Genomic DNA, 14,377 nt, shown 5'->3' on the forward strand with positions numbered 1-14,377 from the left:
CTGATAGAGCTGTGTGGTGGGGAACAGATTCAACAAAGACTCCACACTTCAGCCAATATGGAAACACTTGAGGGAATACGGGGTCAGTGCTGGAAAGCTCCAGATGTGGTCTTTTGATGCTTCCCTTCAACCACAAACATTACGGTGTCTGCCCTATAACTCTGAACATTCATTCTTTGGAGAATGAAATATAATCAGTGCCAGCTGATGAGCTAATAAAGCTGAACCCCCCCCCCCCCATGTGCACCTGATGGGGGTTAAAGAGCGAAAGAAGCACATGTGAGAAAACAGATTTCCATCGCCTGCTTTCAGGAGGTGGATTCCGCCTCCGCCCCCAACCTTGCATCTTACCTGGGGATCTTGGTTTGGATCCCGGACACCCTCCTGCAGAGCGGGAAGTGGGCGGGGGGAAGCCAATTCTTATCCAAGAGCCTTCCTGGTGGCTGGAACTCAGAGGTGCTGGAAGACAGTGTGGTTTGTTTTGTCATGGTTTGGGGTTGTTGTTTTTTTTTCTCCTCCTCCCCCCCTCACCCCCCACCATTTATTTTTTTCCCTGAAACCATTAAACCAGCAAGTCAAACGTACTATCAGGATTTCTTTTTCATTTGAACTGAAAATCACATTTGGAAAATAAAGTGAGTGGCTAAATGACAGTGAGTTTTTTAAAAAACCGAAAACGCTGACAATTTGATTTAAAAAAAGAAAAGGGAAAAAATAATGAGCTTTCCTGATGGAGGGAAAAATCAGGTGGCACACGGCCAGAAGGCCGGAGTTTGAATTTTAGTTTGTGCACTTGCTAAGTCCAGCGTCCCAAGCAAACCTTGTCCACCTCGGTTTCCTCCTGGGCAGAATCATACTGTTTCTTGGTGAGAGGGAGGCCCGGACAGCGCTGCTGCTGCCCCAGGTCCTGCACCTGGCTCCTGCCCCAGCGCTGCTCCTGCCCCAGGTCCTGCACTTGGCTCCTGCACCAGCGCTGCTCCTGCCCCAGGTCCTGCATCAGCGCTGCTCCTGCCCCAGCTCCTGCCCCAGTGCTGCTCCTGCCCCAGCTCCTGCCCCAGTGCTGCTCCTGCCCCAGGTCTTGCCCCAGGTCCTGCCCCAGCGCTGCTCCTGCCCCAGGTCCTGCACCTGGCTCCTGCACCAGCGCTGCTCCTGCCCCAGGTCCTGCATCAGCGCTGCTCCTGCCCCAGGTCCTGCTCCAGGTCCTGACCCAGGTCCTGCCCCAGTGCTGCTCCTGCTCTAGGTCCTACCCCAGCGCTGCTCCTGTCCCAGGTCCTGCCCCAGGTCTTGCCCCAGCTCCTGCCCCAGCGCTGCTCCTGCCCCAGGTCCTGCACCAGCGCTGCTCCTGCCCTAGGTCCTGCCCCAGCGCGGCTCCTGCCCCAGGTCCCGCACCTGGCTCCTGCACCCTGCCCCAGGTCGGATCCGGGGTTACCACGTTCTCACAGCCGCCAACCCCCGCCCCCCGCCCCGAGCTTGCGTTCCACGAGCGCGGGGACAGCCTGCGGGGGTTACTGCCCTGAGACCCGGCTCCGTGGATCGGCCTGGGTGTTGCGGGGCTTGCGGAGCGAGGTTTAATCCCCCCCCCCCCCGCAACCACCCCCCCACCCCAGTCCCTCCGCAGAGACCGAGCCAGCACCCCCGGAGCGCACCCGCCCGCAGTGACCCGCAGTGACCCGCGGTGGCAAGCGCGCCCGCGAGAGGGGTGTCGGAGCAAAGCTGGTGCCACAGGGGGTGCCCCCCGCCCCCCGGCCGGGCTGGAGCGCAGGCCGCGGCCCCCCTTAGGCTGGGAGGCCGCGCCGTCGGAGAGCCGGGCGGCGGAGGGACCCGCGGAGGGACCCGCCCCGGCCCGCGCCAACTCCGCAGGCGGCCCGGCGGCCGCCCCGACCCCGACCTCGGCCCCGACCCCGGCCCCGACCGGCCCGGGCTTGCGCGGCTCCCGCAGGCCCCGAGGTCCCCGGCCGAGGCGGGGCCGCCTCTCCCGCGCGGAAGGAGCCGTCGCCGCTTTAAGGGGAGGGGGGGAGGGGCGGGGCGGGAGCGGCGGCCGCGGAGCGGGAGGGGAGGGGGAGGGGCGGGGAGGGGAGGGGGAGGGGTCCCCTCGCGCCCACGTGGTCCGGGCGCCTGTGAATCGCGCCCGCCCGAGGGTCTCGCAGCCAAATACAAAAGCGGCTGGGAAGCGGCGGCCGCGCGAGTTCCCAGCGCCGGGCAGAGCGCCGCGGCCGCGATGGGGCCGAGGCGCCCGCAGCCCCGCAGCCGCCACGCCGCCGGGCCCGCCTCGCCGCCGGGACCCGGGCGCCCGGGCGCGGCTTGAAGCGGCGGCGGCCCCCGCGCGGCCCGCGGGGCTCGGGCAGGAGGATGCGCGACGCGGCCGCCGCCGCCGCCGCCGCCGCGGGGCTCTGGCTGCTGGCGCTCGGCTCGCTGCTGGCGCTGCGGGGCGGGCTCCCGGCGCCGCGCAGCCCGCCGCCCGCCGACCGGCTCCCGCGGCGCCCGGGCCCCGCGCCCCGGCCCCCCCCGGCCCCGGCCCCGGCGCGGGACGCCCGCGGCGGCTCCCCGAAAACTTTCCGGGCGCTGCTCACCTTGGCGGCCGGCGCGGGCGGCGCGGGCGGCGCGGCGCGGGGGCCCCCGGGCGGGCGCGAGGGGCGCGCGGCGGTGCGCGGGGGCGTCTTCTGGAGCCGCGGCCTGGAGGAGCGGGTGCCCCGCGGCTTCTCGGAGGCGCAGGCGGCCGCGTGGCTGGAGGCGGCGCGCGGCGCGCGGGTGGTGGCCCTGGAGCGCGGCGGCTGCGGGCGCAGCTCCAACCGGCTGGCCCGCTTCGCCGACGGCACCCGCGCCTGCGTGCGCTACGGCGTGAGCCCCGAGCAGATCCAGGGCGAGGCCCTGTCCTTCTACCTGGCGCGCCTGCTGGGCCTCCAGCGCCACGTGCCGCCGCTGGCCCTGGCCCGCGTGGAGGCTCGCGGCGCGCAGTGGGCGCAGGTGCAGGACGAGCTCCGCGCCGCGCACTGGGCGGAGGGCAGCGTGGTGAGCCTGACGCGCTGGCTGCCCAACCTCACGGACGTGGTGGTGCCCGCGCCCTGGCGCTCCGAGGACGGCCGGCTGCGGCCGCTGCGGGCCGCCGGGGGCGAGCTGGCCAACCGCAGCCAGGCGGAGCTGGTGGACCTGGTGCAGTGGACCGACCTGATCCTTTTCGACTACCTGACGGCCAACTTCGACCGGCTGGTCAGCAACCTCTTCAGCCTGCAGTGGGACCCGCGCGTCATGCAGCGCGCCACCAGCAACCTGCACCGCGGCCCCGGCGGGGCGCTGGTCTTCCTGGACAACGAGGCGGGCCTGGTGCACGGCTACCGGGTGGCGGGCATGTGGGACAAGTACAACGAGCCGCTGCTGCAGTCGGTGTGCGTGTTCCGCGAGCGGACGGCGCGGCGCGTGCTGGAGCTGCACCGAGGCCGGGACGCGGCCGCGCGGCTGCTGCGCCTCTACCGGCACCACGAGCCTCGCTTCCCGGAGCTGGCCGCGCTCGCCGACCCCCACGCGCAGCTGCTGCAGCGCCGCCTCGACTTCCTCGCCAAGCACATTTTGCACTGCAAGGCCAAGTACGGCCGCCGCCCCGGGACTTAGCATCCCCGCCCCCGGCAGCCCCCCCCGCACCCCGGAGGAGTGGGCGAGAGGCCCCCCCGGGCCGGGGGAGGCGGGACGCGCGGCGCGGAGCGGGAAGGGCCGCCGCCCCGGCCACCGGCCAACGCCCAGCCCGTGGCCCCGGGCCGCCAGGAGGCTGAAACTTCTCCTCGGCTGCACCCACCTGCCCTGCCCCTTGCTCTCCATCTCGTGCCGTCTCCTTTCAAAGTTCGCGGAGGACGGCGTCTCCGGGGCGAGAAGTGGAACGTTCCCCCGGCCCAGCCTGCGGGAGGACGCTGCCCTGTGGCCGCACCGAGTTTGGATCCGGAGACACCCGCCGCCGCCGGAGGAGTGTGCACCCCCACCCCCACCCCCACCCCGCCCCGGGTGGCCGGCCGTCTCGGTGGGAGATGCGTCCCATCCCTTGCCTCTCCCCCACCCCCACCCCCATTCCCTCTCCGAAAAAGGAAAACTTCTGTTGGAGCCGTTGAGCTAATTTGTGCGTTTCCCACCCAACGCTGCGCTGGTGGCCCGGAGCTGGGCTGTGACATCGGCTGGCGCAGCCCCCTTCCTGTGCTCTGCCTTTGTTCCGGCGGCGGCGTGATGGTGAGATCACTGTTAGGGGCTGGGGGAAGGCTCCCGGTAGGACAAAGGGAGCAGGACCTTCAGAACCCGGAGGGGGGGGGGGGTCTCCGCTGACCCTGACCAGGTGCCTGCCTTGCTCCTAACCACATGCCCTTTGGGCCTAAAGCCTCCAGATTGCAGGACCCTCCGTCGGCTCCGAGTCAAGTAGTGGATTTCTCCCTCCCCTCCTCCCCTCCGACCAAAATTTTGACAATGATGATGTTCACCAGAAGCAAATGAGTTTCATGCACTTTACTTTGTTTTGTCGTTTTTTTTTTTAATTTTAGTTTTTTTTTTAATCAGGAGAAACTTTTTTTATTTGACAAAATTTGCCTTCTGTGTATATATGTGCATAAAGCGTGTTGTAAATATACTAAACAAACTTATATTTCAATAAAAGGGAGTTTAAAATTTAGAGAATTTCATTTCCGTGCTTTTGCGCTGTGGGAGATCACCGACGCCCCTCCCCGCTTTTCGAATTAGCTTTAGGGTTTCTCCCTTGTGGACGTGCTTTATAAAAACAAAGGATGCCTATATACCCCAGTTGTGAGGGCCGGGAACGTACAGGAATGAACAAAGACGGAGCGGTTTCTCTGCCCTGTTTGCTCAAATGAACCCTAGGGCAGGAAATTTCAGAGTTCAATAGAGAATGTGGGGGAGAGACAGGGAAGGAAAGTATTCTATTTCCTGGCAAATACAACTTTGATATAAAAGGATTTCACTGTACTATATTCCTGTATTAATCATTTGACAAATATGATAGAACCAGATGTGCAGACTAAAATATGACAAATGCCCCCTTTTTAAACCTAGCTGGTCACGTGTTGCACATTTTTTTTCAGCATGGTAATTACCATGCACCACATTATGTGCAGATACTAAGCTGAGCACATATTGCAAACAGGTAGAGAAAGTCATAAATTAGTTGTTTCCTTTAATCCCCTGGCATAAAAAAAAGTCTCCTGGCATAAATTCCATCACATCCAAGAGATCATAATCTCCAACATCTGGACTCGTCCAACCCTCTTAAGAGATTGTCTTGGGTTTTTTTTTTTTTTTTTTTTTTTCCAGGTACTAACTGCATGGTCCCCCTCAGATCAGCCATGGTGAAACTAAGAAAGTGGGCAGTATTTTGTATGGGACCTTAGAATCCTTACATTTTGGGGACTTCAAACTTAGAGAATAGTTTTGGATTGTCTTAAGCTCCTTTCTGACCCCGTGGAAAAAGAGAGGGATTTGGTCTGTGTGTTTTACAAGCCACTGGTGTTTTATCTTGACGTTTTATTTGATATCTGGGTCCAAATGATCTTGCCTATTGTCTTATTTTTATTTAATGACTCTTAAGGCAACTTTCGGTTACTGTAATAGTTATTTATTTGATATGCATTTGTAAGCCTAGGGTTTTATAGACTCCTGAAGATAATTGAATCTGTGGGCTCGCCTTCTCACTCCACATTACAACACAGCCTGTGTAATTTCACTATTTAATACCATCCTTACGCTGCTGGTGACTTATGCTAAACCAAAACTTATTTCAACTGAAAAAAAAAAAAAAAAAAAAGGAAGTCCATAAACTTTGTGGAATAAGCCAGATTTTTTCCTTAGTACAGCCACAGAATGTTCTGATATTGTCTTTGTTTTTCAAGACCTTGTTCATGTGAGGCCTCTGATCATTACACCCTTCAAAAAGAAACATTTTCCATTTCTGACAATTAATAACTATGTGAGATTTGCTGCCTAAGTCAACCCGAGGCTGCTCCAAAAAAGGATATATAGCAACCTACCTTTTTACCCGGCATGCTCATCGAGGAAAACAATGAGCAGAAATAAGTTTCACAGACCACGCAGGAAATAGACCCAGAAGCATCAACACTGGTGAGTTCTGGGCCAGCAGCATTCCCTACATTCCTCTTAAACTACACTTCCAAGCCCAGACTTGACCATTAACCCAGAGCAAGAAACTAAGCATAATTTAAATGGCTCTTCTCAGATTCTTTAGTGAACCATATCTGCCTGTTGGAGAAATAAGTTTAATTACATGGTGGAGTTGGTAAGGGAACCAAAATTTAATTACAGAGAACAGGATTTAACTGTCGCTATTCCTCGTGGATAATCAGCAGGCTATGGCATGGAAAGATCAATTAAAGATTTGCCATGGTCGGTGAATAGTGCTAGAGCCAAATCATTTTTCAGATGAAAAAAAAAAAAAATCCCAAAACTTTCAGACTGCAGCATGATGTGGAAAGAGTAATGGATTCTGCAGGCAAGCTATATTCTGAATTCTGTCCCTCACCTATTTACTTTCAGCAAATCATGTAACTTAGTTCCCTCATCTATGAAATGGAAATTCGATCAGAGTATTGTGGGATTTAATGTTAACCTATAAAACATAAGGGGCACGTAATAGGTACTTAAGGAAAAAAAAACACCACTTCCCTTCCTCTTCATCTTGAAAAAAGCCTTTTGCCCTCTTACATTCAGTAAACTTCTACCAATTTTCACCATCAAAGCCAAACCTAGCAGTTTCTAAGGTCAGATTCAGTTTTCAAAGTGTGGTAATAAATGAATTCGACAAAGTACCGAGGACCATCTCCCGCCACTATGCAAAGCACTGGATAAGGCCAAGGGCACGGGTTTGATCTTTACATGTGTCTGAGAGGGTGGTTTCTGGACCCAGGCAGATGCCTCACACCAAAGCAGCTATCCTACAAATATATGAGGGTAATTTTTTTAGAGGTAAATGGCAGGCAGCCCAGGTGGCTCAGTGGTTTAGCGCCGCCTTCGGACCAGGGCCTGACCCCAGAGACCCGGGATCGAGTCCCATGTGAGACTACCTGCATGGAGCCTGCTTCTCCCAATGCCAATGTCTCTGCCTCTCTCTCTCGCTCTCATGAATAAATAAATAAAATCTTTAAAGAAAAATGATTAGAGGTAAATGGCTTGTTGCAGATCCATCATCATTTCTGGAAAGCATCAAAAAGTGATGAATCTTTGTAAGAACAATCCTCCTCCCAGTTCTTTCTGCCAAGAGAAAGTAGGCAGTTGACCTTTTCTCCCTGGATTTGACTATTGATTCATTCCTTTCGTCAGTGACATAGTTCTACAGTATTAAGAGTATTCACTGTCCTGTCTTCAAATCAGAAAGAAAAACAAAGTATTTTAACACGTCTTAACTCTTCTCAACCTTCTGCCTACAGCTGCAGCTAGCAGAGTCCTCTAAGGCCTAAGGGTTCATTATGTGATTAAATGAGTAAATATTTGTAATATTCTCAGAACAGTGCCCGGCACATAGTAAATGCAATTTAAGTGTGTTTGTTTCTTGGTGAGGGACATCATTTTCTCCTCTAAGTCAAAATCAGAGGCTCTCGGAGTCCCGGGCAGGATCCTTTTTCAGAATCCTGCTTTATCTTTGCAGTCATAGAACACTTTCTACATGCTTCTATTTTGGTTCAGGAAGACCAGCCAGGGTGCATGAGTCTGGCAGGAATTACCCAAAGCCCACAGTTGTCAGCTGGTTGTCTCCTTTCTGAGAATGCCTTCCATGTGAGTGGTCACAGGCACCCCCTCTTTTTCACAGGGAGGCTGTGATTCTGTTTTTCATGTGGCTCTTCAGCTCCAGGCTGCAGTGAGCTGTGGAATTTTGCACCTTCTGAGCTATCCAATAGTCGTGGATTATCCAAGCCCGGGGACAGATTATTTGTCCCTCCACACACCTGCTCCATCTCACTGATGCCGTATGGCATAAAGTTGGCAGAACTAGTAGTGAAGGAGAAAGGGGAGTTCGTTTGATCCAGAAGCACAAGAATTGCTCCAGAAGGGACTAGAAGGCCAGCGGCCACAGAGCAAGAGTTGACACCCCCTTCCAAGCAATCTTCCATCATTAGAGTCGAACATTAAGGATACTGGGAGTCAAGAGACCAAGGCTACTCCTGACTCACATGTCACTTACGAAAATCATTTCTCCCTTCTGGCTCCAAGTGTCTTACCTGGAACAGAAAGCGTTTGACTGATGACTCTCCCATTTTTTTGACCGGAACTCACAGTAAGGCACACACTTTACGTTGTGAGCCAGCATGGGCACACACACACACACACACACACAAAAGAGCAACGAAAGTTTCCCAAAACAGTCTATGCAAAATGCTTTTAATATTCAAGTGTATCCCATCCCTCCTCTTCCTTTACTTCCCAGTGTCAGCAGTGACCCTCTAAACTGATTTCATAACCCATCAGTGGGGCACAGTCTGTCCACTGCAAAACACTGGATTAGATGATGATCCTTTCCAGCTTCGAGATTCCAGAGAAATTCCATTTATAACCAATTTACCACCTACTACAATTTTTCCCCAAAGGGAATACAGACTTTAATTTTGTATACTCTTTAAAAAACAGAAGACTGAAGCGTTTTGTTTCAAAATATAATTGGGAGAACTCAAAATTTTCCCCAAGTTCTGCTTATAAACACTTTTAAGATTCCCTGAATGTGGGAAGTAACTTGCAGTCTGTTCCAACCACATGTGAGCAAATAGTGCTGTTGTAGGGCTTCCAAGGGGGGAAAAAAATCCTTTGCATATCTGCCTTAACATGGCCCAAGGACGACTCAAGAGGACAGTTTCTTTTCTGTGTATTCATAAAGATCAGATGTAGGAGTCATAATTTTTTAATGTGACTGTTTTACCAATTTCTCTTTCTATGTCCTGCTGTGGGGGAAACTGCATTAATAAACTATGTCTCAATGCTGCCTCGCTGGAATATTTTTTCTCTGCAGGACTCCACCAAATATAGCTAAAGGAATGCTCATTTTATTTATCTTTTCAACTTTCTTTCCATTTAGGATACGTCTTCTTGACACTTTGGAAATTTTTCTCTTAACAGCACCTTAATGTGTTTAAGAGAATAGAGAACTAATTGTTCATTGAGTAATGACGACAACAACAAGAAAGAACTCTTTTTCCCCCCCTTTCTTTGGTGCCATATGGTACCTTTTACGGTTTTCGCAGTTATTTTACACTCTATCCAGAAAAATTAAGTAGCTTATGGAACTGGCATTTTTCCAGTACCAGCTTAGAGCTTTTACTTTGCTGAGAAATTGTGGGTTAATAATAGAGAAATGTCACTTTTAATTTGATGGTCCTACATCATGCATTATCTCTGCCTGCTTACACCCTCCTCTGAATGGTTCTTTTAAACGCTTATAAAAGAATTTGTCCCCAATCTACAAACAGCCTTTATGGATAAATAAGGTGAATGGGTTATGACCACAGCCATGATCTTTTTTTCTTTTTCTTTTGTGATAAAATATATGTAACACAAAGTTTGCCATTTTAACCATTTTGATTGTGTAATTCAGTGATATCATGTCGTCGATGTTGTACAACCATACCACTATTACCAAGTCATGTTCAGAACGCCAGACAAAATCTCTGTCATCATTAAGCAATAACTCCTCAACCTTCCTTTCCTCTGGTAACTTCTAATCTGCTTTCCGCCTTTATGAATTTCCCTAGTCTAGATTTTTCACGTAAGTGGAATCATCCATCATTTGCCTTTCTGCGTCTGGCTTCTCTCACTTACACAGCCATGATCTTGGTCATGGAGGCAACATGATAGAATGTAAGCAATATTATTTGGGAGCTGGCAAAACTGGATTTGAGTCTGGTTTCCACCGTTTCATAAATAGCCCTAGACTCTCAGAGGGGTTGATGAACTCTTCATTTTTCTCACCCAGAAAAAACAACGGGAAGAGTAGATAGTCTCTAGAATTCCTCTCAGCTCTAGAAAAATGCCGTGGTTTTATGTACAGCAACTCTGTAAATGAATTCTATCCCTAATTTCCAATTTCTTTTCTCTTGAAGGTTCGATGACTTTTGAAGTGCCTCCTAAAAAGTTCCAGGTCATGTGCTAGGACTGTGGATCCAGTGGTGAGCAGGATAGGTGAGGTGCTTGTCTTCAAGTTGCCTAGAGTCTACTGAGGAAGCTGGAACATTACCTAGCAGAGATAATATGTGATCTATGCTATGACAGGGGAAAATACTATAGACCACGTAACTGGACTTTGTAAGCTGCTCTGGGGGGAGGTCGAGGAAAGCTTACAAGTTGTTCTTGGATTTGTCTTGGAATTTAAGGAAGTCTTGAAGACAAGGAAGCTACAGAAGGAGAGATGTTTATAGCAATGCTGAAGATGTCCTGCTGACAAGATCACAGGAAGGTTTGATCTCTAAAACTTGTCTTAGAGGGTTGAGGGAGTCCCATGTTAGCAGTTCAAGCTTAAGTATTTTTTGTTTTTTGTCCTTGCAGCAGGGATGGCACCTGCTTTCTGCAATATGACATATATTTAAACATTAACCACCCTGAGGTTGGGTTCATGGACATGGATATGCTGCAGGAATTTATAACATGGGGAAATTAACTTCTGTCAATAATAACTCCTTTTTGCTGAAAGAATATGAACAAATGAGTCTTTGTGTTGGGTATTTTGCAGCAAATTAGCAATGATCACTTTGGATTGAATATTTGTTTTATAGATGTGTAAACTAAGGTTCAAAGAGGCTAAGGTCAAACACGTAGGGCCGCTGCTCCAAGACAGACCTAACACCTAAGAGTAGGTTGTACCTTTTAGTTTTTCCCCTTTGGTCTTCCTTTCTTTTTCCATCCCCCTCTTTTCCTTAATACTGGTCTCTTGTAATTGCTTTCTTTTAAGATCTTCTCTTTGTTTTTGGTGTGTCTTATAATCTCATGATGTATGTAGATGTGGATTTATTTTTGTTTTTTTCCAGTAGGAACGTGATATGTTTCTTAAATCTAATGAGTCTTTTTTTTTTTTCAGTCTAGAAAAATCCTCAGTCATTATCTCTTCAGATATTTTATTTCTTTTACTCTTTCTATTTTCTCCTTTTAGAAACATTTTTAGGCATGTGTTAGGTCATCTTTTTCTATCCCCCATGGCCCAAATTCCAGTACATGTTTTTCATCTCTTAATCTTTCTACCCTGCCCTCAAGGTAATTTCCTTAGATTTGTCTTCCAGTTCACTGATTCTCTCTCCAACAGCAAGTATCCATTCTTGAAGTTTTGTTTTGTCTTATTCAATTCAATGACTTTATTTTTACTACCAAAAGTCCTTTCAGTTCTTTTTTTTTTTTAAATTATTTTTAAGCAATTTCTACAACCCCTCCCCCAAACCCTGAGACCACAATCCTGAGACCAAGAGTCACATGTTCTACCAACTGAGCCAGCCAGGTGCCTGGTTTTGGTTCTTTTTTTAAAAAAATAATAAATTGCTTTTTTTAGAGTAGTTTTAGGTTCATAACAAAATTAAGCCAAGGTACAGAGATTTCCCATACTCCCGACTGCCACACATTCATAGCATCCTCATTTTCACCATTTCCAAACCAGAGTTTCCTAGCAGACATTTCCCACCAGAGTTTTCATGTGTTATAATTGATGGACCTACATTAACGTATCATTGTCACCCAAGGTACATGTTTACATGAAGTTTCACTCTTGGCGTTATATGTTCTACGGATTTAAACAAATGTATAAAGCCATGTATTCACCATTATAGTAACATACAAACATATAGTTTCACTGCCCTAAAAATCCTCTGTGTTCTGCCAATTACTCCCTCCCTCTCCTCTTACTTCTGGCTACTGAGCCATCTATTGTCTCTATAACTTTGTCTTTTCCAGAATGCCATATTGTTGGAATCACACATGTGTAGTCTTTTCGGATTGAATCCTTTCATTTAATAATATGCAATTAAGGTTCTTTCTTGTCTTTTCATGGCTCTATAGCTCATTTCTTTTTAGTGCTGAATAATATTCCATTGTCTGGATGTACTACAGCTTATTTAACCATGCACCCACTGAAGAAAGTCTTGGTTGCTTCCAAGTTTTTGGCAATCATAAATAAAGCTGTTATAAATACCCATGTGGAGGTTTTTGTGTGGACACAAGCTTTTATCTTCTTTGGGTAAACACCAAGGAATACAACTGCTGCATCATGTGATAAGATTATCTTCACTTTTGTAAAAACTGCCAAGCTGTCTTCCAAAGTAGTATTCAGTTCTTTTTCAAACCTTCCCATTTTTTAATGTTTGCTACTTTTCTCATGTTTTCAAGATGTATTCAATCATGTAAAAGTATAGATTTGATTATTCTAGCATCTGGGTTTCTGGGATGATCTGATCCTATCGTGTGTATGTGTATGTGTGTGTCCTGACTTTTGTACATATAAGGTTGCCATGTAAAATTTAAACTTAAACTTTAGATAATAAATAATTTTTTACTGTAAGTATGTTGCATGCATACTTGAGATATGCTTGTAGAGAAAATTATTTTTTGCTTATCTAAATGTAGTTACCTGGGTATCTTGTTTTGTTTTGTTTCCTAAATCTGACAACCTGACTCACAGAAACCTTGTATCTTGTAGTTCTGCTGGAGGGTAAGCTCATGTTCATCCAGGCTTTTACCTTTGACGCTCCCATTTTGTTTGGATTGAACATATGTCCTTCCCAAGATATTTCATTTCCTTGTGTCAGGTAACCAGGGTAATAGGCAAAACTGGCTCACTTTTATATTAATTATTTTGCCTGGGAGTTGAGGTCCTAGATGATAGTATAAATTTAAATACTAAACATGTATGACAACAGGAGGAGTCTTCCCAGAGACTTTTATTTTCCCCAATCAGAGTTCAAGTTAAGACAAGCAATCTTTTCTCACATTGTCTTTGCATCCTTTGAAGGATGGAGTTTTTTTGAGGGTCTTAGCTTTATGCAGGGTGTTGGAGAGATCCAAATTCCCCACCCATCCACCCCCAGTTGAAGCACATTAAACCCAAATTACCTGATTACAAAGTTCACACACACACACTCACACACATACATACACAATCAGGGCAGCCCCAGTTTCAGTTCACACCTATCACTCTGATTTTGAGTCTCTCTTTGTTTTGGCCCCCTGGGGATTTTCCTTACATTTTTATGAGCTCAGCTATGCATTTAAAAAGATGTTTGTTATATTTTATAAAACATTTATAGGAGTTTTATAGAAGGAAGGTTTTTAGGTCATGTAGTTCGCCTTATTGCTGGAAACAAAGTCCACCTGAGCTCTTTCTAAACCCTGCTATCAAATTCTGCTTGCAATACACTGGCCCTTACTTGGGGAGTAAATGCCCTATTTGGTTATTCAGAGAGTTTTCCCCACAGTGGAGACATTTACTTTAATAGGATTTGACCTGAAATAATCTATGAAACAAGTGACCCAGGAGTCAATAACAAATTCTGTTCTGTTTGCCACTGGCAAGTTTGAGATAGAAGTCAGGAAAATGATTAAAAGGGAAGAAGAAAGGAAAGGATTGGGAACAAGAAGACAGGGGAACGGGGAGGGGTTGTTAAAAAGAATAACATGTGGTAGAATGGCCAAGGGGCAGCCCTTGCCTCTGGAACACCCGGTGCTCATATTGACCCTCAATCTGCATCAGAGCAAAAAAAGCAACGCCACATTGAGGCAAAAGAGCTAGGGCCTCTGCAGGTTACATTTGGGATTAAAGAAAGGTCAAGTAACTTCAGGGAAAATTGCTTTCCATCTGCAGTCACCCTCCTGCCTCCATCGCAGCTCCCAACTAGGCAAAGTCCGGCCCTTACTACTTGATCTTTGCCTGCTTGACACCAAAGACCAGACTCTGCCTCATGAAGAAAACAACATGTTGGCCACCACAGGTGAACCTCAACCTTGCGCTCCCAGGGGCAGCACATTTGGTTTTATCATTTGGTGAGACCATCTCTAGGGACCCATTAGCAACATCAAAATGCTAATGAGGAAGAGGGCTGGGCACCTTTGACTTCCCAAGGCATCAAGCTAATAAAAGATGTCCTCCAAAAAGGTGCTGAATGGCTCTGTTTCCCTCCAGGTGTTGGCAGTGGAGACCTGTCTAGTTTCCCTTTAATACATACTCATGACCCAACTCCACAGAAAGTATGTACCCTTTCTGATCCTATGATCCTGGGTGCATGACTCATGCCACACGAATCACCGTAATGCCTCTACACTTAGCAGCACAGGAGTTGGTGCTCCACATGAAATCCCTGTTGGGTTATTTTCAAGTGATTACTCATGGCTCAGCTATGTGCAGTATGTATCAGTGCAGTTATGT

General features: G+C 48.9%; 2 protein-coding genes across 6 annotated transcripts in view; one reads left to right on the plus strand and one right to left on the minus strand.

Annotated features, from left to right (window-relative positions):
- PAMR1 (peptidase domain containing associated with muscle regeneration 1) overlaps nucleotides 1-3,956 on the minus strand; it is a 156,735-nt gene extending 152,779 nt beyond the window's left edge. The window contains exons 1-2 of one of the 5 annotated variants that reach the window (XM_077863601.1): nucleotides 3,788-3,956; nucleotides 352-459 (exon numbers count right to left, since the gene is read on the minus strand). The gene's annotated coding sequence lies outside the window, so the exon portion shown is untranslated. Of the gene's footprint in view, nucleotides 1-351; nucleotides 460-820; nucleotides 1,449-1,646; nucleotides 1,838-3,787 lie in introns of those variants that run through there. The other 4 variants (XM_077863608.1, XM_077863604.1, XM_077863603.1 and 1 more) reach the window with 4 other exon arrangements.
- On the plus strand, nucleotides 2,123-4,647 carry FJX1 (four-jointed box kinase 1). The gene has a single exon (XM_077863610.1). It carries the CDS (start codon nucleotides 2,350-2,352, stop codon nucleotides 3,604-3,606), a length of 1,257 nt encoding a protein of 418 aa, XP_077719736.1. The 5' UTR covers nucleotides 2,123-2,349; the 3' UTR covers nucleotides 3,607-4,647.
- Nucleotides 4,648-14,377: the final 9,730 nt, after the last annotated feature.

Source organism: Canis aureus, chromosome 21 (genome assembly GCF_053574225.1).
Source record: "Canis aureus isolate CA01 chromosome 21, VMU_Caureus_v.1.0, whole genome shotgun sequence".
In the NCBI taxonomy this organism is placed as follows: Eukaryota; Metazoa; Chordata; class Mammalia; order Carnivora; family Canidae; genus Canis; species Canis aureus.

Excerpts from the sequence above, each read along its gene's own strand:
- FJX1 (XM_077863610.1), top strand. The coding sequence starts at position 2,350 with ATGCGCGACGCGGCCGCCGCCGCCGCCGCCGCCGCGGGGCTCTGGCTG.